This window comes from Stenella coeruleoalba (assembly GCF_951394435.1).
Source record: "Stenella coeruleoalba genome assembly, chromosome: 5".
Classification (NCBI taxonomy): domain Eukaryota; kingdom Metazoa; phylum Chordata; class Mammalia; order Artiodactyla; family Delphinidae; genus Stenella; species Stenella coeruleoalba.
This window is the reverse complement of record NC_137150.1, coordinates 134,262,227-134,289,705: the sequence shown is the minus strand read 5'-3', so window position 1 is coordinate 134,289,705 and position 27,479 is coordinate 134,262,227. Positions and strand designations below refer to the sequence as shown.

Genomic DNA, 27,479 nt, shown 5'->3' with positions numbered 1-27,479 from the left:
GATAGAACTCCACCACGACCAAAAAGAAAAAAAAAAATGCAGGTTAAGTTTAAGTAAGTTAAGTAAAACTACCCCCTTGCCCTAGATCTGTGTTTAAGTTCATTTGAGCTAGCTTGCAATTTCTGTGTTCTCCCATTTCTTCCATGTTCTTTTCCTTTATAAACAATTTGTTTTAGAGGTTTGCTTTTTTGCTATGAAAAGCTGACGATAAAGAAGGGGTAAATTAGGTATAATCTATTACTGAACATTACAGCTGTATTATCAGACACACCACCAACACTGACAGTGGATGTGAAATGCCTTTTTCATATTCTGAGTTACACGTGGTATATTTGCAGTGAGTTCTTTCTGCAAGTAAGTTATGCATCGTCACTGGGAAAATTCCCAATAGCCAAGAGAAATATTCTGGCTGTACATTTGTAGATGAAAGCCAAGGTGAAAGACACTTCAGTACCCAAAGCAAAGTTCTTTTCTGTTTGCCTTTTTTTAAGGAACACAGTTGAATTCATCTGCCAACTCCCTAGACCCCTATAAAGTAAGTTAGCGGCAATACATTACTTTGGTACCTCCATGATTTACATATACTCAGGGTTCATTAAAGCAAGTATTGACTAAAACTCAGCCTGTTACTGAATCTTTCAGGGTACTTTCATACACTGAAATGTTGAGCATTTGAGATCCCATCTGTTTGTTTTTGTTTTTGTTTTTGTTCACCATGGCTTAGAAGTCAGCCTTCTGGTCATTTGAGATAAAAAGTAAATATTTGAAATAACTAAGCTCTTAAGAACTATATACATTTATGGCCCTCTTTGGATTTGTCCCTCGTATCACCTTGTTTTTCCCTACCTCTGAAGTGGATGTATGATATTTCCAGTTCACTCACGTTAAAGAGCTAAGGAGAAACGTCCACAGTCACATCTTTTTGTTCATTTCTGGCGTTGCTAACAGGGCATAGCCCCAAGTTTCAGAAATGAAGCAGAGAGTTCTGAGCTTGAGGGAGTGAAAGAGGAGTTTGGAGCTGGACAAACCTGGCCTCACGTCTGAGCCCTGCTACTTACTAACTGTGTAATTTCCCCATCTGTAGAATGGGCTTGGGACACCCACCTTGCTGGGGGATGTGAGGATTAAATGAGACAGCCTGAGGGGCAGGCTGGAGTGGTGGTTAGAAGCCCAGCTAGAGAGCTGACTGCCTGATTCAAGGTCACGTCTCCACTGTGATCAGATTAGCTTCCCCAAGCTCAGTCTCCTCGGGTGTCACACCAGGAAGATGTCCCCATCTTGGGGGATTCTTGTGCTAACTGAATTAAGTAACACATGTGATGATACACAGTGTCTGGCACAGAGGTACCTCTTAAGTATTAGCTGTTATTATTAAAGCACATGCGCTGGACACAGGTGGGCCCCCTTCCCACATCCCATAGTCCTCACTGCAGAAGCAATTGGAATGCTGCCCAAGTGGGAGGCCACATACTTGCCATTGCCAAGTTATTTTTTTCTTAAACTTTTTTATTTTATGCTGGAGGATAGCCGATGAACAATGTTGTGATGTTCCAGGTGCACAGCAAAGCGACTCAGCCATACATACACATGTAGCCATTCTCCCCCAGACTCCCGTCCCATCCGGGCTGCTGCATAACATTGAGCAGACTTCCCTGTACTGTACAGTAGGTCCTTGCTGGTGATCCATTTTAAATATAGCAGTGTGTACACGTTGATCCCATACTCCCGAATTTTTTTTTTTTTAATCATTGCAGATGGAACTCTCAGGATACAATACAGGGAGGGCTTTTTTCTCGTTTTCCTTCCACGCTACCTATGATTAACCCCAAATACTGAATTCCGGAGCCAACTTCACCAATATTCTCCTCACTGAAGCAAAACCAAGTTCACCATATGGCCCTGCTTCTTTGTCTCTTTTCCCAAGCAAAGATTTTATCAGAAGGTAGTTGTTTCTTAACTGAACACGCTGCTGTGTGATCTGCTAGGATTCTTAGCATCTAGAAGCTTCCACTGAGTCATCTATAAGGTGGGGATAATTATATGAGCTCTAATGCATAGGATTGCTTTGGATGAATTGAGATAATAGATATCAAGGTGCTTTGTAAACAGTCTATCAAATAATAGAAATATAGATATATGGAATTAGATGAACAGAAAAACAATCAGGAAATTTTACTCTTGATATGTATATTATATTGTACAAAAATCTCAGGGATCTTAAATAAAATAATTATTGGTTTCTTGAAGGTACATCTCATCTCATACTTTCTTCCGGGATTGATGAGAAGAAAACCATAGAGAAAAATAGAGACATTTTAATCAGCCCCACTGTGAATCCATACTTTCAGAAAGTTTACTTTTTGCCATTAAAATATCTTAATATTTTCTTTCCTACCGTTATACACCCTTTAGGCATTTTGGAAACAAACAGACAAAAGGCAACCTTGACAGTTAAGAGAACTGAGTTGTATTTTAAGATCTATTTCTTTTCCAAAACCAAATACAGTTTTTCCTCTCCAGCTGTATTATTTCATTTTCTTTCCATGAAAGGCTTAGGGAAAATTGCAAAGATTGCAGGGCAGCTTGCTGAGTCCTTCTTTCTTTCTTTTTTTTTCCACCCGTGGCTTTTTATATATGCTGCTCGCCTGAGATTTCTGGATTAGATTGCAAGGAGGTGAAATATTACACCCTTGAGCCTTCGTGCCAGTTTCCCAGGAGGAGTCAAAACCTGCAGCTGCTCCAAGGTGGGAAACTTGCAAGGCTCCGGAGGCCGGCTTTCCGTCCTGTTCATTCGCGGACGTGCTGCTCAGAGCAGGTTGGGAGGAGAAACTCGTTCTATTCCTTGGGTGATTCAGCCAGTCTCGAAATAAATAAGTAGCCAAGTGCAGGGAGAAAGAACTGGAAACTGCTGAAATTTGAGTCTCGAGTGCTGAGCTGTTCTCGGAGCCACTCTGTTGAGCTGTAAGAGGAATCCTGAGCCCTGGGCGAGGGAGAGGCAGCCGCATGGAAAGACTGCTGGGAGCCCTAGATCCTGGCCCCGGCTGGTTCTGCAAAGCTCAGCAGCCTCCGTTTCCTCCTCTGCAGAACAAGAGAGAGAGAGGATTTGATGGTTTTAAGATCCTTATCAGCTTCTAAAAGTAAGATTCGATGTCTGTAGGAGTGACCGCATCACCTCCACCACCACCCCACCCCCGCCAAGTGCATCACCCAACCTGGAGGAGAGCCCCGGCTTTGCAGCCAGCCCATCCACCTGGGGAACCAGATCTAGGGCTAAGAGGATGGGCAAGGGCCAGGTGGAGGGAGGGGGGAAGGCACAGTTACTCACACCCCAAACAGGGGAAAGAAATGGGTAAAGGTCCACCCAGAGTGACATGCCATAAGGAGAGCCAATTATCCTAACTAGATTTCCCATGACTTTGGCATCATTTGAAAGAAAGAGGGAAGGAAGGGAGGGAGGAAAGGAAGGAAGGAAGGAAGGGAAAGAAAGGACGGGGGGGATAAGTCATCCTTATACCCACAAAGTGCTCAGTTGTGCAAGCTACAGAGCCCCAACCCGGCCAAATTCCGGAAGCTGGCCAGCCGGAGACCTCAGTGTTATTCCTCAGCCAACTCAAGAAAGATGGGTTGAGTCCTGTTGACCTCATTGCTGGATGTTTCTGAGTGAGGCTGCCTCTCCCCTTTGCCTCCTCGCAGGCTATGAGCAGTTCTTCACTACCTGCCTCACTTACCTATCTTCACAATCTAGCCGCAAACAGCTTGGGTTGACCACACCACTTCCCTATTGAAAGTTAATACTGTTTGACTCATTCTGTGTTACTAACCTGAAGCCAAAGAAAACAAGCCAGAGAATAACCGGCTTGTACGGAGCTTGGAAAGCTCTCAGAGGCCCTGCTTTCAAAATCCTATACAGTAGCTTTCCTATATCTTTGGGCCACAGCTGCAAAGAAAATGAAGGAAGCAGAAGTGGTTTAAAAAAAAATATAAAAGTGGGGGTGGGGTGGGGAAGAGACAGGGAAGGGAGTGGGGGTGGCCCTCGGGCTGGGAAAAGACAAAGCATGACGACCTGCAGTCTACGAGGGCGCCCTCACCCAGTGAGGTTAGACTTTCACATAGCAGAGTGTTCGTACAGAAGAGGGACTATTGACGGTGTGAAAAGGAAAGTTCAAAACACTGGTCCTGTTGCATTCATAGCAGAGCAGGGAGGCTGGGCCTACCGTGCCAGCCTTCCAGAGGCAGAGTCCCAAGGTAAAGACAGAAGGAGGAAGGCCTGTTGCTTTCCAATCTGGAAAGGATTGGGATGGCAGAATGGTGCCAGTGTTTTGGAGGGAAGTTCTGACAGCCTTTTTGTCCTTCACTCCAGACTCAGATGCGCTCATCAGGGTGAATAGGGGGCACTTGTGTCTTGGAATAAATGGAACTTTCCCTCCCAACGTTACGTGGCAAGCGTTGGGACCAACATTTTCATCACCGTGCTGTGACTCTTAGGGAGTCCCAGACAAAGAGCCACTGCCCGTTCAAGTAACTGAGGGGGGAGGACCCCTGCCCCACAAACACTCCTACTCAGCTGTGGACAGTGGATAAAAGTTAGCCTGAGTGAGGCTATCATCCCTAAAACAATCTGCCCGCTTCTTCTCTGGATGGTGTGAGGTAGGGATAATGGCCTGTTAAAAACAACCACTAGTCACTCTTGGCTTTCTTACTAGCAAGTGCTCAAGAGCTGTGAGCGGCCAGAGGGCCACTGTCCTTTTGTACCAGCCGAAGCCTGCTTAGCCATCTATTAAAGGACTTGGGTTAGGACTTCGGCTGGCCCCTTGGTCTCCTGCTGCCATGAGGCCAGCCCAGAATTCAGTGGGCATTTGTGCCATGAGAGGAGATGGGAATCAGATACTGCTCCCCCAGGGACCAACAGGAGGGCTTTTAGGAATGGGAGGGAACTTTCCTTACCCTTTGTTAAAAACAAAGAGAAATGGACCATCCTGCCCACTGCTAGATGTGCATCCCAGAGTAAGCCTAGCTCAGGAAGGGGGTGTTCATTCACTTACGCATTCATTCGTCACTCGTTCATTCACCCAGCATTGATTGGGGCACCACCCAACCTCCAGAGGGCCCTCGGTTTACCGCAGCCCTCTCTGAACAGGCTCGGGGCCCCTGGCTTTTATGCGTGGTGTGTGCGGGTACAGGAGGGGAGTGGAGACCCGCAGGGGTGTCAGAACGCCTGGTGGGGAGACCAGGAACGCCCAGGCAGCCTGATGCAGGAGGTGCAGCCTGTGGACTCTTCCCCCGGGCCTTGCCTGTCCTCCCGGAGCTAGCACTGCTGGGGACCTGGACTCCAAAGCCAGGTCAAAGCCTCGGGGAGTACTTCCTCTCAACTTGACCCCTGCCTCACCACCAGAACGTACCCTTCCGAAGTCACCTCCCATTCACAGAGCCTGTCCTTGGGGAGCAGGGGCCATTCGGATAAATGGATCACATGACCAACAGTTGCCACTCTGGGGTTACTTTCTGTTACCCTCTACCGGGGTTTTCTTGAGACAGTCCCTCCCCCGAGGACGGGCTGACAGTCCTTGGAATCACAAGCTTGTAGAGGAGAATGAATCCGGAACTTGGGAGCTGTCTGCACCCTTCCACGGAGATTGCCTCCGCCGCCCCCCAGAGGGCTGCCTCTGGTCAGGAGCAAAAGAAACCAGGAGGGTTCTCTGCTCTAAGCTACCATGACCTCCTTAGTCACCAGACAGAAACAGGAGGTAACCCGTGTTGACCGATGACCACAGATCCTGACTCCTCTGCTTTTAGGGAGGCCCAGGTCTCCAAAAGCTCATGCATATGAGCTAAAAACTCCACTGCCTGTTACTGTGAGCCTGGAACTTCAGGAAATTCAGTTTTGTTTCTGTTTTTGTCCCATGAATTTTGAGGGCAAGGTTCAGGGAGGGATGGAGGGGGCGGGCCCTGTGTTGGCCTAAAGTCTGGGTTAATTGTCGTTCTTGCTCTAGCCCCAGCCCGCCGCTTTGCTCTCCACGTTAGCTTTCTACACCTTTCCTTTCGTGCTTTGCTCTAGCAGTTATGTCTTAGCCCATGTCTAGAGGGACATGGGACGCTTAGCCCATGTCTAGAGGGACGTGCGCGCGCACGCGCATATGTGTGTGTGTGTGTGTGTGTGTGTGTGTGTGTGTGTGTGTATGGGGATACTCTCTCCCAGAAACACAAGGAAGCTGTAGCAGTGCCTTGCTTATACGAGGGTGCTACACTCAGCTCTGCACGAAAGGCCTTTTATCCATTCTTTTTTTATTTTAAGTTCTTGCTGATACGTTTATTATTATAATCACTACTTTTAATTTTGAAACTCTAAACAGTAAATTAACCCACAAGATCATATGGGTTCTATGAAAAATACGTTGCAATTTATTGTAAATATAGCATCACTATAAATACTAACACTATTGTATCCATTCTTTTTTATCTTTTTGTGTAATGAAGGGGAAAAAAATAGAGAAGACAAGTTTTATGGACGGTTTAACGTCTCATGAGTCAATTCTCCGTGAAACTCTCTATGTTCAGTTATGATATTTTTCCTCCCCAAGTAGTTTCCCTGAGCCCTCTACAGTTCCATTTCAGCTGAAAACTTTAGTTCACATTTCCTTTGCCCCAAATAAGTTCTACTTTCCTACAATCTAATGGAGGACAATTGGTTGGCACCAGTGTTCAGCCAGTCGGTCGGTCATTCAGTGAACATTTAGTGAGCCTACGGTGTGCCGGGTACTCTCCTATGCACTGGGGATACAGCTGTGGAGAAAAGAGACAACATCCCACCTTCACGGAGCTTGCAGCCCAGTGGGCCTAGACAGACTGTAAGTAACATTAATAAATGGTATGGAGAAAACCCAAGGTAAAGGGTCAGGGGTTGGCCAGGTTGGAGAGGGTTTGCAACTTAAACTAGGGTGTTCAGGAATTTCTCAGGGAGAAGATGAAATTTAAGCGAAGACTGGTAAAAAATAGGAGAGATCTGGTCCACAGGTATCTGGAGAATAAGTGTTCTGGGCTGAGGAAACAGCAAGTGCAAAGGCCCTGAGGCAGGCATATGGGAGCAGTAGCAAGATGGCCAGTGTGACTGGAGCAAAGTGGGGAATTCAAACTGTCTGCCTTCTAGTCTAGAAAGCACGCTTAGCAAAACGCCAGCCTGACCCCTAAAACATGCGCTTCATGCCATGTGAGGGGGCAGTGCAGGACCACGGTTTGGGAAGACCCAGGATAGGGAAGCCCCGTGCACAGGTAGACTCAGGGGTCACTCACTTACCTGTTGCCACCTGCAAGAGAACCAAAGCTCTTCTCAGCCAAAGGCATCGCCATCCCTGCTGGTGATTCTTCTGGGCTAAGGCATCGCGTCTGCAGAATCCCTCAGTCAGTAGAAATGTATGGCCTAGGAAGTGGTGGCGTCCTAGTGGATTTGCCCCACTGGCTTGGTGTGGTTTAGAAGGAGCATGAGTGAGGGGAACAGAAGCCCTGCACAGGGCGCATGGGTGAGGGCGGGTGGACAATTGCACAGGTAGGTTGATAAGCCTTAATCTCAGCCTTACCTTCCTCTGGCCGCTGATGGGAAGGGGTGGGCAGGGAACCAAAGAGTATCATTATTTGCTAACCAATAAGACATGCAGGAAAATGAGACCCTGGATTAAGATTCAGCAGAGTGGTTTTCTTCCCAGCTGCAGCCCCTGACAACCTGCTAGCAGGCTTGAAGCTGAGTTTAATGGCCCACTCCCTCTGGATGCGGCCTTTGGGCCATTGTGGGGAAGGGGCAAAAACAGAATGGGATGCTCAGTGGGTACCAGGAAAGGCTCAGTGGAGGCTTGAGGGGAGAGAGGGAAGGATCTGGGAAAACTGATGTCCAAGGTCACTAGTAACTGTTCAAAGGGCCACAGATGAAAGAGCAGGGGGCAGAGGGAGAGTGAATTCTCAGGATACCTTGTACAAAGCTGCCAGCCACCAGCACACCCAAGGGTCGGGCAGGCCAGGGAGAATCCCGGGTTCAAGACAGAGCTCTGAAGACCAGTCTCATGGCTCCCAAAGGTCAGGTATTTGCCTAAAAAAAAGAAAGAGAACTCTGAAAGTCCTAATGTCACATGAAGTTGTTCAAGAAAGCCCCCGCTTAGAGTCGTCTGACAGGAACCAGTTGAGTCGAATCGCTGCAGATGTAATTGCCGCGAATGCTTTTAGAGGCCTTCACAGTAATCCGTCTTAGTCCTTTAATTCCAGGCTTGCAGATAAGGAGGCTGAAGAGACTTGCTCTTGTCCGCAGGAAAGTTGGGTGGAAAAGCAGATTTACGACGGAGAGTTATTAACATCCAGACTGGCAGCCCCATTTCCCTGGTGCCATGCTGTATCTCTCAGGGAGAGAAGGATTACAGCATCCGCATTAGCACCCCCAGCCTTGCGGGGGCTCAGAGCTCTCAGCCGCTGCATTTCTGGAATGGACTCATAGCGTCCAAGTAACCCTTTTCTGCTGTTCCCCAAAGTCTTTCCTTAGACGGCAGGGCGGAAGTTGCTTCCTGCCTGAGAATGCTGGCTTCCCCTTGCAGACCCACCTGATTATTGCAACAGCGACTCAGGGAGTCATCTCAGGGATGGTGGGAGAGAGACGGTCACAACCCACCTCTCTGCGGGCAGAGTTTTGGCATTTTCAGCCACTCTGTACAGCACACTGAAGAATTTAAAAACTTTTTTTAAAGGCCACAAAATAGTTATCACCAAAACAAGGCCATCACTCAGCGTCCATGGGCACTTAGTCTAAACACAGTTCTGGTATATTTGGTGTTTTAATTTCCAAGCCCGGCAGATGAGAAGCATGTTGGAAGTATGTGCACCACAGGGACAAATCGCTGGCACTCACACCCATGCTCCCAGGGTGGTGCCTGGACCAGCAGCCTCAGCATCACCGGGACCTTATTCTGAACTCACTGGCCCCATCCCAGCCCTGCCAGGATGTCCGGGTGATTCGGATGCCCTTGCAGACGTGTGAGACCCAGCTCTCTGCCAGGGGTCACCCCACGACTCTGGCTCTCTTCTGTTCTAAGGACGAGCCGGGAACAGAAGTGGGACTGTAAAGGCAAATCATGCAAGTGCCCGGGGTCCCTGTGATGGACAACCATGGGACATTGTGCGCCTTTCCTCTCTGTTACGTGGGAGTCGTGGAAATGGGTATTTCTAGGTGCACGGAGCATGAGGTGGTGGGGGAAGATTGAGGGAGTGGGTGTGTTTTCAGACCTGCCCTCTTTCTCTAGTTGACTGTGTGAGATTGGGAAAATGACATAACTTCTCTGAACTTCACTCCCACGTATGGGTTAAAAAACGAGGCTTGGGCTTCCCTGGTGGCGCAGTGGTTGAGAGTCCGCCTGCCGATGCAGGGGACACGGGTTCGTGCCCCGGTCCGGAAGGATCCCACATGCCGCGGAGCGGCTGGGCCCGTGAGCCATGGCCGCTGAGCCTGCGCGTCCGGAGCCTGTGCTCCGCAACGGGAGAGGCCACAACAGTGAGAGGCTCAGGTACTGCAAAAAAAAAAAAAAAGAAAAAAAGAAAAAAACGAGGCTAATTTCTCCAGCCCTTCTTCAGTTCAGAAGGACTCCAACCTTGCGCTGTTTTCTAAGCTTAACGATATGGGAGGAGATAGAGGGGGGGAAAGTTAGGCTACCTGTGTACATGTAAAGTTGGATGATATATAAACATGTATTATAATATGTATTCTAATATAGTTACATATATCAGTATATATTTTATATCACATTATATATTGTGTATATAAGGTATATACAATCTCTATATAATCTATGTATACAATTATATGTATAAATCTATGTACAATATGTGTACAATATATACACAATATATAATATGAGACCGTATCTCCCAACATTTAATTAGCCAGCAGATGGATAGGTTTGCAGTTAGGAAGGGTTTTTTTTTAAATAAATTTATTTATTTTAAATTTATTTTTGGCTGTGTTGGGTCTTCGTTGCTGCGTGCAGGCTTTCTCTAGTTGCGGCGAGTGGGGGCTACTCTTCATAGCAGTGCGCAGGCTTCTCACTGCGGTGGCTTCTCTTGCTGCGGCGCATGGGCTCTAGGCGCGTGGGCTTAACTACTTGTGGCACGTGGGCTCAGTAGTTGTGGCTCGCGGGCTGTAGAGCACAGGCTCAGTAGTTGCCTCACACGGGCTTAGTTGCTCCGCAGCATGTGGGATCTTCCCGGACCAGGGCTCGAACCCGTGTCCCCTGCATTGGCAGGCAGATTCTTAACCACTGTGCCACCAGGGAAGTCCTAGGAAGCTTTATTTCACCGCCTGCAAGGTACTTTGAGGAAGGATCACATCCATGTTCAGTACCAGTGCTTTAAATTCCTAATGACATTGATGACCCCAGAGCACTCTCTCCCTGGGTAGAGTGTTAAACCAGGAAAAATGAGCTGTTCTCTACACGTGTTGGTTTCTTTTCCCTAGTCATAAAGAATAGCAAATTAAAGAAGGAAATGTCAATGTTCTTATACCCAGATATATGTCGTTAGTATCAGATTGATTGGCAAACATCTTTTGAAAAACCTATATCCCATTGTAAAGCAATTGTACCCCAATAAAGATGTTAAAAAAAAAAAGAAAAGAAAAACCTATATCCTTTTGGAAGAATCACAGTGAGACAGATGGATGGAAGGAAGGAGATAGAGATCTATATACACACACATATAGACAGATATCCTTTTGGTCTCATCATTTTGCATCAATTTTTTTCAACTGCTCATCATGACACTGCTTTGAGTATATGCCTTTTCTAATATTTCTGCGGAGAATCTTTCAAGAAAACTACTAAACTCATATCAGAAACATGGACAAGCACTTTGATTGTCAGGAAATGATTCTCTCTACCCAGAACTTGCCAAGAAAAGGTAACAACTTAGCCTCATCTGTTTTCTTTCATAGAAAATCATATACAGATAGTCCCTGACTTAGGATGGTTCTACTTACAATTTTTCGACTTTATGATGGTGTGAAAGCGACACATATTCGGTAGAAACCACACTTCAAATTGTGAACTTTGCTCTTTTCCCGGGCCGTTGATGTGTGGTGTGATGCTTGTGTGATCAACCATGCCATCTCAAGGATCAACAACTGATACACTTAACCATTCTGTGCTCAGATGACAATTCTGTTTTTCACTTTCAGTACAGTATTCAATAAATGACTTGAGACGGTCAACACTTGATTACAAAATGGGCTTTGTGTTAGATGATTTTGCCCAACTGTAGGCTAATGTAAACGTGCTGAGAACGTTTAAGGTAGGCTAGGTTAAGCTAATTTGTTCGGTGGGTTAAGTATTTTAAATGTATTTTCAGCCTATGGTATTTTCAGTTGAGGATGGATTTATTGGGACATTACCCAATTGTAATTCAAGGATGATCTGTGTTGTATTGCAGTTACTTACAGCCACAGATCAACAATGTTTCTTTGAAAAAGCACTTCATTTGTCAGTGAAATACGCATATACCTACTCAGCCTACAGTTCTTATAGCAGAAAACTGAAAGCTGGTCTCATTATCCATCACAAATATCCTAACATTTAGGGATACCCCTTGGGCACCCATTCCAGAAGACGGCAGGACATATGTCTTTGGAATGAAGACGTAAAATTGAGCAGATGGGATTAGTTTGTTTTTATTCTTTTTTTGTTCTTTTGGCTTCGTATAGTTTTGCATATATATAAAATTCTAATCAAGTACTTTTTGGAAAATGTGAAAATAGTAATAGAGAAACGTAGTTTAGGGTCTCTTTCAACTCTGCTAAAGATTCAGTAAGATGTCCCAGTATGAAATCTTGAGGTAGCCACTATTTTCAGGACCACCACGTAGACACACACAGCTGACTTCCAACGTGTTCAAAAAGCCAGGCTGCCAGCATGCACGTGTTTGAGGCTTCATTGCGTAATTCTACCACCGGGGTTGAATTCCCTATTGCCCTCTGAGGCCCAGTAGTCAGTAAGAAAGAAGAAAAGTGAATTTGATCGTGGACATTTTCCATACTCCTGTATTTAAAATTCAGGGGGCTAATCGCACACAGATACAGGAAACTGGAGACGTAACGCATTCATTTCCCCCAGCTTGAAAGTTTATATCAGAAGCTTCTACGTTTCACGCAAAACATTGCTCTTTGGCGCACGAAATCTGATGGTTTCAGAAAAGAGGAATGAGGTCTTCCTTTGATCTAGCTTATAAACACATCAGAACCACACCTTTAATATGATAATGCTTTTTATTTCCCCCGTGCCTTGGTGTCACAGCTCTCTAGCACTAGTAGTGAGGGAGGGGCTCAGGGTTCCTTGGGAGGGCAGTAACGCTCTCACTTACTCTGTGGATCACAGCACGGGGAGGGTGTGAGAGGAACTCTCATCCCCTCCTCCAGCATTAAACTCAGCCCTGCAACTCTCAGGGCTTAAGAAATAGCTTAGAGTGAAGAATTGTTTTCTCTGAGAGCTATGCCCGAACATTCCTAGTGGAGCAGACAGTCATCAGTTAATCTCTGTAAATGACTACGGCTTTGGCAGGTGTCAGCTGGTGCAGAAGTCGCTCACGTGTTGAAAGCTTTCTTTTATTTTGTTTTTGAGCATAGGGCAATGAGAGGGGTCTCATAAAGAAAAAGTAATCTCACGTTGCTCCTGGCCGCAGTAGTGGCTGTCACCTGCAATGACTTATTCCCGTTTGGTTTCTTCGTGATGTGTGATGGCACTCAAGATTGGTGACTGAGGCAGACACAATGGAAGGCCTCTCTTCAAAGGCTGGCCGGAGACTCCAAAGCTTTGCCAACCGGCATTCTTTCTGAGGAGGTAGAACTTTCCAGAATCATTTGTCCTGCCTTCTTCCCTGCTTGACCCCTAACACCAGGTCATGGTAGGCATTTAAAGGGCTGAATTACTACGCCTGGGATGGCTTTTGAGTTGGCATTGTTTGCTCTTCTACGAGAAAACTTCAGATTTTTCAGTCTGACCATCGGGAAGCCGAGAATGTATCACAGAGATAAGAGGAAGGAGGAGTCAAGGGAAGCTCCATCCAGGGACCACAGATGAGTCCATGGTGGACCGAAATAGAATGTTCTAGAAAAAGATGTTTTCGTACTTCTGAGGGAAAGGGACGACAGGGGTTGTTCCGGGACCTGGCCCCATGGCCTTTCGCCCACAAGGCCGGTGCTTAAAATACTCAGCGGGTAAGAGGCCTCTCACATGTGTGCTGGGCCCGCGTGACTCAGGCTGCCTTGTGTTCAGACCGAGTACTGTGGGCTGTGGGGCTGAATCAGAGTCCAGATTTGCCTTGGTGACACATGAAAAGAGGGAGCGTTGCATTTGAACTACACAAATATTATGCTTAAGTATTTTTCCTCATCTCGGAGCCAAAACAGGTCTTGTTCATGATAAAATCACTGCAATATAGTGCGTCCTTTTTCTGGTCTGGAATTTGAGACAGTGTCAACTGTGCCATGGGGCCTGGCAGCAGGAAGAAACGGCAAACCACGGAGATTTGGAACCATAATACAAGTTATAAATTTTAATTTTATAATCGTAGCAGCGGGAGCTGGGCTAAAATATACGTCTCCCACCCCGACTCCCACGCCGGGCTGGGGGGCATGGAATCAAGGGACCTTCTTCCTCACTGAGGACTGGGTCGGGTGTGCGAAAGGGCACTTGAGCGTGGCAGCAAGGAGGCTGCTTCTCCAATCTTGGTTTGAGGCCACTTGACAGTCCGGCGAGGGTTTCGTGAAGTTGGTCAGTGACTCTTCGAACCATCCTGGTTCAACGTAAGGAGGAGGAGGGCAGCCTCTCTGAAAGAGGAATGAATCCACCGCCACCACCCCACCCCCCCGCCCCCCGTGGCTACATCAGTACCTGGGAGCCTCAGCTCTGCTCGACAAGCCTGAGTCTCTGGTGTAAAGACATTTTGATGAAGGATTAAGGCCCAACCCCCCTGGCCCTTCTTGAGTGAATGGCCTCTGCCCGCTGCAGCCCGGTGATAGCAATTTAGACCAGGAGCGAGGCGAGGATACTTGCTGTGTCTACAGATGCTGAGGGGCCCGACTCCCCACCCCGGATCCCTGAGCCCCCTGGGGAAGCCCGGCCAACCTGCTGGCGGCTCCCTTTGGGCTCCAGTGGGCCCGGCCTGCTGGGAGTCTTGGACTGGACAAGGCCGAAGCTGGGGAAGTCGGCTTCAGGGAAGAAAGGATGCTCATGCAAAGCTTGCTAGCAGAGGAGAGGGGCCACCCGTGCCGTGCACTTAACAGGAAATCTGACCTCCCAGGGCTGTGGGCTTGCAGCCACACCTCGCTTCCTGTTAGAAGGGGCGCGCCTCTAAGCTCCAGGGCCCACATTGCTGCCTCTGAAACCTGCCCGGGGTTGGGTGTGCAGCTGGGGCAGCTGTGCCGACGCCACTGGCAGGGCTCCTTTCCTGGCCAAGTGCCAACAGCGAATGCCCCTTCTCTCCGTGCCGCCACCGCCACCAAGCCCCGCGTGCCCACCGCATCCCGCCCAGTGGAGACGGGCACAGAGGGTTGGGGTGGGTGCCGGGGCCCAGTCTGGGCGGAGCGCCCAGCGGCCAGTGTGACAGAAGGGGCCCCAGTCTGCCGTGGGGACAGCGGCCCCGAATCCCCCCCCACCCTGACCCCGGGAGCAGCTAACTGTGCAGATCTCCAGCAGATCCACGCTGGGGGTGAGGGGAGAGGGAGGGGAAAGACGAGAAAAGCCCGAGTTTTAGCAAATCCACGGTACCTTTTCTGATCTCTTGCCTCCCTCTCCCCTCCCCACCCCCTCCCCGCAATAGGACATCGTCAGAAACTAGATGATCAGACCAAGCCCGGGAGCTTGTCCTTTTCCGAGCGGCTCAGTGAACTGGAGCAGCTGCGGCGCACGGCCATGAGGGTCAGCCCACACCATCCGGCCCCTACACCCAACCCTCGGGCCTCCTTGAACCACTCCACTGCCTTTAACCCTCAGCCTCAGAGTCAGATGCAGGGTAAGTACCCGGACGGACAGAGCCCGCTTCCCGCCTCACCCTTGGGCGGAACCCACCCAGGCCGGTTGTGGCTCCTCGTCCGCACTCAGAAACGGCTGGTCCCCGGACCAGCAGCCTGGCAGCTTGTTAACAGCAGAGTCTTCGGCCCGCCCCAGACCCACTGAGTCTGATCTGCGTGGTAACAAGATCCCCAGATTGAAAGGCACTGCTACAGAGGGTATAGAGAGGTTATGGACAGATATGTATCGCTGTGTAGATCAGATCTCGAATTTTTTAAGCTTAGCTTTGGCTAGGTTATTTTCTTACCTCCTCAGCTTGAAGACACACACACACACACACACACACACATACATCAGGCCAGGTGAAGGTCAGGATGTTTCAAGTTCTTACTGATTACTTGAGCGGTTTGTATTTACTATACGTTCTTTGGCAAATGTAAAGAAATAGGAAGAGTGTCTGGACGCCACCCCATCAAGGGTATTCATTGCAATTCGTAAGCCTGCAATCAATAAAGAAGGCGGGTTATCCCCCCTCCCACCGTGGGGTTAGCTGGCAATTGCAAAAACACTGTAAAATACAGTAATTGCATAAAACCCACTGTGCCAAATTAGATAATACACAGAGTTCATTTACACTGTAGAAAGCACTGACGTCAATGATTATTTGCTCTGTGATACCATGTCAAATTTCCGAAAGGCAGTCGTTTTCTCGGTGCTGTGCAGGACACAGCTGTGTATGGTAGGGTCACAGTAAGATTCCTTTCTCAAAGGGTCAGGCTTGTTTAACTCAAAGGAAGAGATAAGCAACACATCTGGGGGAAAGGGCAGGTGGCCAGCAAGGGGAATGCTCCTTGCCCTTCTGGGACAGCAGAAATTAGCTTTCCCGGGTGTTTTCTCTGTTTGAGTTGTATTGTGAGATGTGCAAGCATCCTAAGTCCTTTAGGGTTTCCAGCCCGTGGGTTTCTTTTGGGATTAGCACATGTGGGGCTCTTAAAGGCACACCCACCCTCTTTCTCAGAGCCCGATGGTCCATGCCATTCACTCTCACAGTCATGATTCTGGGGGAAGTTATTTTTATTTGCGGGGGAAATTCCCAGAGAACTCCTCCCATAAGATACTATGCAGACAGCTGTTAAGTGGCCTCTCTGTAGAGTCGCCCTTTTGTGGACCACAGAAACCTCAGCTTGATTTTGGGGGGCTGCCTCTTATCTACAGTTTCATCTTAGGTGTATTTAAGAAGAGGTCCCATGAAACCATTGGTGTCCTGGTGCTCAATCATTGCATACTTATTCAAAATATGCATATAGATTTTTTTTTTAATTCCAAAATGCAAGTGTGTATGAGAAATTAGATGAAACGGCACATTAAGTGAGAGAGATGGGCTTGAGGGGAAAATGCCACTTTTCTTCTAAATAGAATAAAATTCTCCAGGGGATGGCTGGATCTTGTGTTTAGGGCCATTTACATTCATTTATGTCATCTTCAGGATTCCATCTGTAACATCTAAGAGGAGACTTCTGTTCTCTTATTCTCTCATGACATAACTGACCATTTCTACTACTAGGTTGATAAAGGGATTTGCCTTTTTCTACTGCTATTGGAACTAAAAATAGTAAGCATTTTGAAAGGCAATGGAAAATGTAACCACATGGGGGCAAGTGGAAATCGTCACCGTGAATTCGGCTTGGTTTCAGTTTTGGTGAAGAGTGAATCAGATCTGATTTCCCTCCTGGTCAGATACACTCTCTTTACCAAGAAGAAAATGGCAGGGTGGGGTGTTGAATTCTTGTCCTCAGCAACCAGCATCTCTCAGGCGGAGGCACTGCCACGGACGGGCATTCCTCAGCTCTTTGGAATACTGTACGCTTAGCAGAGTATCAGGTTTAACCCCGTTTCTTGTTCCTTTTAAAAACTTTGTACTTCTGCAACATCTAAGTAATAATAACTTGCTTTTAGAGTGCCTTGGAGGCTTAGCTGCTACTCGAGAGAATGTGTTAACTACATCGCTGACGTTCTTTCCTTCCAAAACATGATTTGCCGTTCAGGGTGTCACTTGTAAAATTGTAGGAACAACTTTTAAAAAATAAGTATCTGGGAGATTTTCATGTAAATCTACTTTTCCTTATTCGTTCTTTCTTTTTTCCATAAGAAAATGCTTTTTTACCTTCGTCCTGTTTTGAGTAGACCCTTGGGAGCTTTTTCTCCCTGAAGTTAGAAAGTTAACAAGGATAACAGTAAAGTCTCTTTCAGCCAGAACCTTCATTTTGTTCTTGATGGACAGGAAAATGGTTATTTTCCCAGCTTAGCGCTAGAGCTTCTGTATTATATTTAAGAAGATGCTTTATATAAAAATTCAGCATGTGTTTATGGCTCGCTTTGAAATGGCAGCAGTAGTTGGAAGCAAAACCTCCCCAAAGTAGTCAGAGCAGTTTTACAGCAGTGCCGTACCAATGTGTGGATGTATTCAGCCCGGCGGAGTTGTCGACAGTTACGGGCTCGGAGAGATCACGAGTTGATAGGCTGCTACACCCTGTCTTGCTAGGATTTCATCAGAGGGTCATGCCTGGCCCTTTAACTCCTTCAGTACGAAATCACAGATATAGAATAATGCCTCTATGTATCTAGAAGGAGATGTGCTTGAGAATCACCCAAAATAGACATCTCAAATGATCTGAAGCAGGGTGCAGATGGGAAAGGGGGCCAGGTTGCCATGCCACCAAACCACTGTTTATTTGTTGAGGTTTCAGCTATAAAAGGGCTGAGGTTAATTTCAACTTCCTACTTTACCAGGTCTTTAAAATTGAACAGAAAGCCATTTTGTCGTGGCTACGCGTTTAAGTAAGTCAGGACATCATCATGAACTTCTACAGCCGAGTTTTAGAATTCTTTTACAGTCACGGGAAAGAAAACTGACACATGTCCTTTTCCAAGATGGACCAGGGCAGAATCTAGACCCACAGGGCACTGCTGCCGATGCGGCCACACCTACCCCCTAGAGATGGCTTCAGGCAACCCGAGCACGTCATTTTAAGACTCTGACTCCTGATTTACCAAAAATGATGAACCACATTTAAGCTACATAAGTCCCTCCTTTCTGGGAAAATGGAGACGGGGTGAAATCTACTGGTGCAGAAAACCGTCAAAACCAGAGAAACTAAGAGGCCGAGTTTTGTTCTTGTGTGTGTTGCCATCAACATCGAGACACGAGGTTTAACTCTTTAATTGGAACAGTTATGACATATTTTGAAACAAGTCAGACCTTTTGTGTACATTGTGTTATACCTACAATCCTGTGGTGTGGTTCATAGACAGAGAAACTGAACCTCAGAGGTTAACAACTGCCCAGATCTCCAAGGTTGGAAGTGAAGGACTTGGACTCAGACGCAGACCTTTCTGGCTCCAAAGCCAGTCCCGGTGGGTGGCAGTTTCTCCCCGGCTCTCACTCTTGGATCAAGGATCAATTAGACACAGGGCTGACCCGTGTCAAGTAAAATCCCAATCACCAAAGGGGAGACAGGAGCAGTGCTGGGCTGGTCACTCACCCGGCAGGCCTGTAAAGACTGTGTTCTATTATCATTAGGTGTTGATAATAATAACTTTAGGGCTGGACTCTGTGGTGGGCATCTGAATAAATTCCCTCCTTTGGAGATGTGTACATTTGTTTTTAAAGATGGGGAGAAAAGAAAACTGAACGCAGAATAATGACTCTCTAAGCATGAGTGAAGGAAGGATGCGGGGGCAGCGAGAGAGCTTCCCAGCCACTCTGTCTACTTTATTGGGGTAACTGCCTGGCCTTCTTGCATGAAAGAGTCTCGCTTGTGGGGTCCATTGGGACCGAGGCCTTCTTAACCTCCAGACTCCGGCAACATCTGATCAGCCTGCAGGAGTGTGGGTGCCTTGCTCTAAGACTTCTGTATGTCCAGAGGGGCCTTGACCTCTTAAATCACCTCCTGAATTTTAGTATTCCAAATGATTTTGTTTTGCTAGTGAGTTACCCTACAAGTTAAAGTTACTTTGGATACACCATTTTCTGGTGCCTGTTGTCTGTGTAGCTTTTTGAGATACTGAATCTCAGCTGTACCAGGTTACTTATGTCAATCTTTATCAGCTGGATTGACGAAAGAAAACAAAAAACAAAAAAAGAACCTTTTCACTTTTCTGTAGGAGGAGAGATAAATGCCCTTTCCAGCCTCAGGGGTAAAATATCAAAATGCACAACGTCTCTTCCCTCCCCTTTCCTCTTTCTCTGTCTCTCTCTCTCCTTCCTCTCTCTTCTAGCAATTCTGGAAGCTCAAAAACAAAGTGGGTGGGAGGGCAGGGGCGGGAGCTGTTGGAATACCTTGGAGGTAGAGGCTACCCTCAGTCAAACACCGGACGTTCTTCTGCGTAAAATCTACAAATGGTCATGGTTACACAAAGCAAAATATTCAGGGTGCTAGAAATCAGCTTACAAGACATGCTGTGAACATGAAAAGGGAGTGATCTAAAAATAACTCTTATCTAGGTATAGTAGAGTTTGAGAGCCTTTCAAGGTCTACAACACCAGAATCTTACACGGAAAACAAGCCTGAATCGGGTGTTCCCATGAATAAATAAAAATAAATAAATGTAAGAAGGAAGGGGGGCAGGGAAGAGAGGAAAAACAGTGGAATGAACTCAAAATGAAGAGCTTTCGCGTGGGGTGTAAGCGGGTTGGTGGGCGCTGCAGCCGCATCCCCCTTCTTCGTCACCAGCAGGCCGAGAGGTTCCAAGTTACTAGAACTAGAGGAACTGAGAACTCAGTTACTGTTTTCCGTCTTCTGGGCTGATGCCACATAAACAAAGTTTAAGGAAGGCTTGAAAAGCCCCTGCTAATCAATTGCATCGTAGGCATTTAAAAAATGGGGATGAAGGATGGGGAGAAAGCTAAGTCTTCATTTTTTTCCTTTAAAAAAGGCCCTCGGGCCTTGGCTTCCTAATCCGCCTGTGGCCTTTGTTGAGTCTGATGTGGCTGCAGCGTGTCAGCTGCCCTTGCTTCCCATCCGCTGCCTGGAGTGACTTACGGAGCGGTGCTCAGAGTGGTGACCAGCCTTACGTTTCCTCCGTGCTCTATTTATGGACGGAACGGTCACCAACACAGAACTCCCTTGAACAGCACTGCTCTGATGCCTGTGATGTCTTTACAAGCACCCCTCAGCTAAGTACTTAATAAACCAGCCCTTCAAAGGAGCCGCCAACCTCGTGAGCTGTCAGCACCCTAGTAATCATAAACCACATTTTAGTGGGACCGCGTTTTCAGACCAAGTGTTTTCATGGATGTCACTCAAGGTGATCAGACCATGCTTTCCAGAGCATGTTGTTAATGCCTGTGGACATCTTTTCTAATTAGAGGAATGAAGGGTTCATTTTAGGGTTTGATCCTAATGATAAAATATTCCTTCCATGGATTTGGTACCTTCTGAAATGTTCCCTTCTTCTTGTGATCTGTGGCCCAGCACACACTCAGTTATTATTATCAACACCTAATGATAATAGACACACGCACACTCACACGCACACTCACAAATGCACAAAGGTTTTGTTCAAAAGAATAAGTGTTTAACAAAGCTGTGGTTGGAGCACTTATCTGTCATCAGTGGTACAACAGCAGGAAGGTTAAGCTGAAAATCTCTCGTCCAAGAAAGATAGCAGAGTCTGGTGGCTAAGAATGAGGGCTCAACAGGCAGGCCACCTTGGCCCAAAACTGGCCTCCACCACGTACTACCGTAGGACTTTTGGCAAGGTACTTAACCTCTTAAAGCCTCACTTTCCCTATCTGCAGAATGGGAGTAATAATTGTACTTGGAGATCCTAGAACCACTGTGAAAGGTGAAGCAGTGGGCATGAGAGCCAGCCCATGGGTAACACTTAGTAACTGTGGGCTTTTATCATCAGCAGCACCACACCATGTCTGTTAGTTTCCTGTGATTGCTGTAACAAGTTGCCACAAACTCGGTGGCCTAAAACAACAGACATTTATTCTCTTCCAGTTCTGGAGGCCGGGATCCAAAATCAAGGTGCCCTACTCCCTTTGAAGTTCCCAGGGAAGGATCCTTTCTTGTCTCTTGCAACCTCTGGGGGCTCCTAGTGTCCCTTGGCTTGTGGCCGCATCACTCCAATCTTCGCCTCCATCTTCACATGGCCTCTTTCTCTGTGTCACCTCCCGCTCCTTCTCTAAAGACACTTGTGATTGGAATTAGGCGCCCTCTAGATAACCCAGATGATCTCATCTCGAGATCCTTCACTTAATTACATCCGCAAAGACCCTTTTTCCAAATCAGGTCACGTTCACAGTTCCGTGGGTCGGAGCATGGACATACCTTTGCAGGGCCACCATTCTACCCATTACACCAAGGTGGAACGGATACAGGGCATCAGGTGAGTCCAGAGATCACTTTCCCTTGTCCACTCCCCCAGAACAGATATGATGGGCAGGTAACTGTGAACTCAAGTGTTTTATGCCACGCATAATCAAGCACATCTTCCAGCTACTCTCACTTCAGGCCATCATTTACTGGAACTCAGTATCATGGTACTTTTATTTTCCAGCCACGAGAATGTATGTTTTTTTCCTACATGAGATCAGATATTTCTTAACATTTTCTAGACACCTATGCTGATGGAATCAGAGGGCCCAGCAGTGATAGAGAAAAGGGATTCTCCCCTGTGTCATGGGAGCCGTGAAAAGCAGGAGGCTTGGGTGCCTCTGGCCCTGGCCCCCAAAAGCTCACGACATCGCGGCTGGGAGTAAGCATAGGGACAGAAGATGACACGGGGACCACAGCCAGCCAGTTGGGAGGGACTCAAGAATGTGGTCGCCTGGAGCTCAGCATATCACTGTTGTTTTGAACAAGCTGCCTTGTTAAAAATGGCTTCATTGCGAGGTGCTGTTGACCAGAAACCCATTGCTAAAGGCTGGTGATTCACTTTGCATATCTCATAATCCCACATTTACAAATCACCCGAAGATAGCCTTTCACATTTGGATATTTAAAAACAAAACTTTGACTGCGGCCGTGAAGTAGTATCAAAGTTTACCAAAAGTTTGTACCAAGAGAGGGGCAAACAATATACGCCGATAAGGGGAAAAAAAAAAGGCTCTGGTGAGAAAACGACCCATTGTGTTTTCTTGTCGGTTGTAGTTCTCCAAACGGAGCTGGTTTTCCTCATTTGCATTATTTTTCCTCACATCATGGAACAGAAATGCAGGCCCACTGTAATTCAGTTATTTTAGGGCTCTTTAAAATTCAACACATATGATTTAAATAATGCTGAGGAACTGTAATTACGTCTATCTTCCCTTACTTCCCTCTGACCCTCGGAGCACTGCAGCCTGACTTTTAGGGGGAAAATGTAGGGAGGCAGGGGGGTTATCAACTGTTCAGAGACACCTCAGTGTGTATTTGTATTATATTTTCACATTTTATTTGCAAAGCTTTAGCCCTACGTGAGCTTTCCTTTTTTTTTTTTTAACATCTTTATTGGAGTATAATTGCTTTACAGTGGTGTGTTAGTTTCTGCTTTATAACAAAGTGAATCAGCTATACATATACATATATCCCCATATCTCCTCCCTCTTGCGTCTCCCTCCCACCCTCCCTATCCCACCCCTCTAGGTGGTCACAAAGCACCGAGCTGATCTCCCTGTGCTACGTGGCTGCTTCCCACTAGCTATCTATTTTACATTTGGTACTGTATGTATGTCCATGCCACTCTCTCACTTCGTCCCAGCTTAACCTCCCCTTGTCCTCAAGCCCATTCTCTACAGAGCCCTACCTGAGCCTTCTTATTATTGAACAATTGCTTTCAAAGCCCTAGAACAGCTCAATTGTTATGGAGATTAAAGATCTGGATTGCAAAACTCCTGTAAATAAAGTCTTCACTGACAAACCCAGTTTCCTAGCATAGACTTTTCTTCCATAATCTCCTTCTGGCAGAACATTTGATGTTTTGATACTAGAGATTCAGTTACCAGCCACAGTAAATAAAACAAAATAATAATAATTTTAAAAAAAAAAGCCAGTATAGAACGCACCCTAAAAACAAACATTGGCCAATCATGTTTATTTTCTGTTTCTTTGGGCACTCCTGACAATTGATAGGGGGGAGGAAAAAAGGAATGTACCACTTCTTATCCAGTTGATTGTTGATTATCAAGCTATGGAAAGTCTTCAGATGGAGTGTTAGCTAATTCAGCCTCTCCCAAATGGCATGGAATATAACATTTCTTGTTTAAAAGAAATGAGCATGTTTCCAGGGAAAACAGAACCACGGCACCAAGCCCCCGAATGAGCCATGGGTAGGAGAGAGAATCATTGGGCAGAAAAGACAGTGCTTTCCTCCAGACTCAGGCTCAAGGGCCCACCGTGATTTCACACCACCTAAGGGTCAGGTTTGGGGATAAGAACATTCCAAGCATTTCAAGATTGTCAAAACATCCTCCAGTTGCAATCAGTAGCAAGAGTTAACTGTCCCTTTTGTAAAGTTGATTCTCCTTCTTAAGATGGGACCCCCTGCTTTCCCACCTGGAGGAAGCGTGAACAAGAGGGTGGAGGAGGTAGTGGGGGACTCTGATCTGTGCATCTCAGGTCACTTAACAGCTCGGGAAACCTGAGCATTAAAACACTCGCCAGCACAGACTGAAATAGGGCGTATTTCTGCACACCACGGGTCCTTCCACCCAGTGTCACTGGATCTGAGCCTCCACAAGTCGATGTTATCAAGTCTGGCTAACAAGATCTGGGTCCTTCTGGGAGCGTGAAGGAGGATGCGCTATGGTCCTTCTGCCTTGGCATCTGGGGGTGACCACCCAGGTGTCGAAAGAGCAGAGCGTCCCTAGGGAAGGCGTGTGAGGAACTGAGGGGCCCAGGTGAGTCAGCACTACTCTGGGTGTCAGCAGCTCACCCATCTGGGGCAGTGAAGTTTCCCAGATCCGTAACTTGCTGGTTCCTGCTGCAGAAGAAGTCCTCTTTGCCCTCCAGCTTTATGTGCTCAACCTGATCATCCCAAGGCCAGATCAAGACCGAGAGAGCTTATGCTATGCATCTTGGGAAGGGCTACACACATACACTTGCTTGGGAGGTTTCAAAAGAATATCTCGGGGTAAAAAGGGAGGAAGGAATAATCCGACTAGTGATTGCGCTTCTTGGAGTTGTAGGTCATACAAGGAAGAGAACGTGATTGTCTTAGTACATCTCCTGGGGGTTATCTCACTGTTGCGGCCGCTCATGCATGCTCCATTAGTGCATCTCTCTGTCCATGTCAGATGGCAAATTATATAACGATAAAGTTATTAAAATATCTGTAAAAGTCAGCACAAGCTCAAGGGCTCGACTTGGCATTTCTACCCATTAAGTAGTTTATTTGCATTGTTCCTCTCAGGGTCTGTTAATCTTCATCCGTACTTTGTTGTCAGTTGCCTGCTATGTGGAACACCCATCGTTGCCTGAGTTTTAAGCCGTGCTTCTGTTGGCCATCCAGCGCGGCTGGGATCTTTGGGATGAATGCAGAAGCTTTTGAAATGTGCAGATCTTTCCCCCGCCCAGGTTTGAAACTGCAGCGTATGTCTGTGATCGGGTCTATACCTGGGTTGTTATTGGAGCCGGGGCCACCGCAGAATGACGAGGACATTGCCTAGTTCTCACGTTTACTAAAGGCAGAAACAAAATAATTATGGCTCACGTTTCTGGAATGACTGATATTGTTGGTTCATTTAACCCCCACCACTAGCCACCCACGAGGTGCGTGGCATGGTCCTGAGGGTCCTGCCTGCTGTGCTCACTCAGGTGCTGGCAGGCCCGTGAGTCCCAGGCCCTCACCGATCATGAAAGTCATTAACAAGGTGGCCCTAACTCTAATAGGCTGTAATTCCGCGGCTCTCAGGGATTAACGCCTAACATTCTCAGGAAGCCAGTAGAGATGTCCCAGAGCCTCCCACTCTGCCCCCTGATTAAGAGGCCCCCCTTTCTTTTTGTGGTAATATTTCTGCTGTGTGATTGGACTTTCTGAGCCACCACGTATTGCTAAATGGGAGAAGCCATTGCCCAGACGTGGCTCTGTTTAATATGATTTTCCACAAATTACAAGGCATGACTTTAAAATTGAATGAGTGCAAAATTACGGGTGGCCAGTTCAGGTGGAAGGGAGAGGAAATCTTGTTATTCTTATTCCAGAATCTCTTCCCGATTTCCTCATTTGATACTTTCACGCCTTGCGGGGAGGGCCGTGGGCGGAGACGCCTTAGAGAATCTATAAGGAATTTCTCTTATTTTTCAAACTTTCTCCCTGGTCGTTCACGGGAGTGCTCAGTGGTCTGCAGAAGTCAAAGCGGAATGCCAGTTCTTCTGTCCATCCACCCCATCAGTCGGGATGGAGCTGTTCCTCCCACCTTATCGTCATAAGGGAATCAGAAAAAACATGGGAACCCCCAGAGTGCAGTACATGAGGAGAGCAGAACCTGGATCCACGGATTAACGCTAAGATCTATGTGGATATAAATGATGGGAATTCAAATCCCCGGCTGGCCACTTCCCAATTAGGTGATCTTGCAAGAATTACTTCAGTCCTCTGCACCGCTGTTCCCCATCTGTAAAACAGGCACGGTAATGACGGTACCCAGCTCACGGGAGAGGGCGAGGATGAAATGAGTTCATATGCACAAAGCACTGGATGCCTGGCGTGCGGTATTTACCCTCACTGCCTCACGAACTCATCACAGAGATTGAGATATACTTTCGTCAGGTATTTACGTAGAGCCTGGTGCACTTTAAACACTCAGTAAGTGGTCAGTGTTATGCTTTTTACTGTTATCGCTATTGTCGTGCTCTTGTTGGTGGCGTTGGTGCCTCACCAGGGAGGTGCACTTCCGTCCTCTCCTATGAGCCACACAGCTGCTCTGTGATCATGACCTTCTTCCGTGTCCCCTTACTTCCGGGAGTGATGATAGCCCTGGGGCAGACAAGGGCAGGGTGGTCTTAGTGTCGTCTCTGTTCAAGTTCAGTTTCCTTGGGTAAATTAACAGGAGAGCACATACCCACTTCTCCACAGGGTCAAATGCAAATGGAAAACTCTTATAGTTGAAAGGGACCTTAAATGTCTTTCTAGAAGCCCTTTATTTCACTCCTGAGGCGCTGAGGCCCGGGGAGCATCAGTGATTGGCCCACTGGCTTGCTGTCTCTCTGCCTGGGGCGGGGCATGGGGGGGCACAGAATGTGGGCTCTGCTGTGAGTACAGAGGGCGCATTAGGACGTTTACGCCAGCTCTGCCTCTCCCTATCTTTCTCGATGAGATGGTGGATCCCCATGTTTCGATTGGGTATCACGTGCTTGTGTCTCCAGCCTTTCAACGTTGAATTTCATACTGAAGCGGTAGGGATTTTTTTTTTTAAAGGCAAGGATAGAACACCTGTCCCAAGGCCACCCTCTGTCCTTCTCAGCCCCGCCAAGCGTCCCCAACCCTACTCCGGGGTGGGGAGGGGGAAGACGGCAGCAGGGAGGCTGACACGACACTCCCTGTCCACAGGGCCCACGTGGGCAGCAGCCAGGGGTGACCCCTGCCCTGTCCCCTTACTTGCATGAATCAGACACATTCAGAGGATGTGGAAGGTCAGCCTCTAAGGCATTTTGTACAAACCATCTACAAAAGGAGTTCTTTGAACCACGTTTCACCCTCCTGTGTGATCTGAAGTAAACGCCTCCCATGCTGATTCCACCCCCAGGCCCAGGCCTTGAAAGCCTGCTTGCAAACTAGGCCGTGGGGCAGAAGCAGGCCAGCAAACAGGTGTGGGGTGAGATGGGCCAGGGCCGCAGCCGCAGCTGTGGGAGCGAGGCGCGGGGTGTCAGGGCCTGGGGCTGAGTGACAGTCCTCCCCGTCCCAGGTCAGGATGCTGCCAAGTCCATGTCATTCACTCCCTGAACGGTGCAGGGCAGTGAGAGCCAGGGCACCTGGTCAGACCCCAGCATCCCTGCGGTGGCCACGCCCTTGCTGGTGAACTCAGGGTCAAGGGCACGAATGCCCGGGCCAGAGCCACCCAGGACGGTGGCAGGAATCCCATGAGCGGAGACCAGATGCCTTTCTCCCTGAGGTGCTGCACTGACGGGTGGCTTCCGGGCTCCCTTCTTTGGCCGAGATCCCATGACTCCATAGCGGCCTCTCCTAAATGAAACTTAGTTCAGGGTCGACAGGAGACACGGGCGGTGCTGGGCTCTCGGAGCATCCTGACCACTGCCCCGAGGCCTGGAGCTCCGGGTTTTGAGGATCACACACTCCTAAGGAACAGATAAGAGGAGACCAATGACGGGCCTTTTCTTGCTCCAAGAAACTGATCCACTCAGACACAGAGCATTCAGTGCAGTCGTACATTTTCTCCCAAGGGTGATGATTTCCTCTGAGTTAGGCAGTTCTTACAATGACTCTGAACTTCTGACCACTGGAGATGAG

General features: G+C 47.6%; 1 protein-coding gene across 2 annotated transcripts in view; it reads left to right on the top strand.

Moving 5' to 3' along the window:
- RUNX1 (RUNX family transcription factor 1) overlaps positions 1 to 27,479 on the top strand; it is a 243,804-nt gene that overhangs the window by 190,149 nt on the left and 26,176 nt on the right. For both annotated transcript variants that reach the window (XM_079921906.1, XM_079921905.1), the window contains one exon: positions 14,833 to 15,024. In XM_079921906.1, coding sequence (XP_079778032.1) covers positions 14,833 to 15,024 — 192 coding nt within the window. The remainder of the gene's footprint in view (positions 1 to 14,832; positions 15,025 to 27,479) is intronic.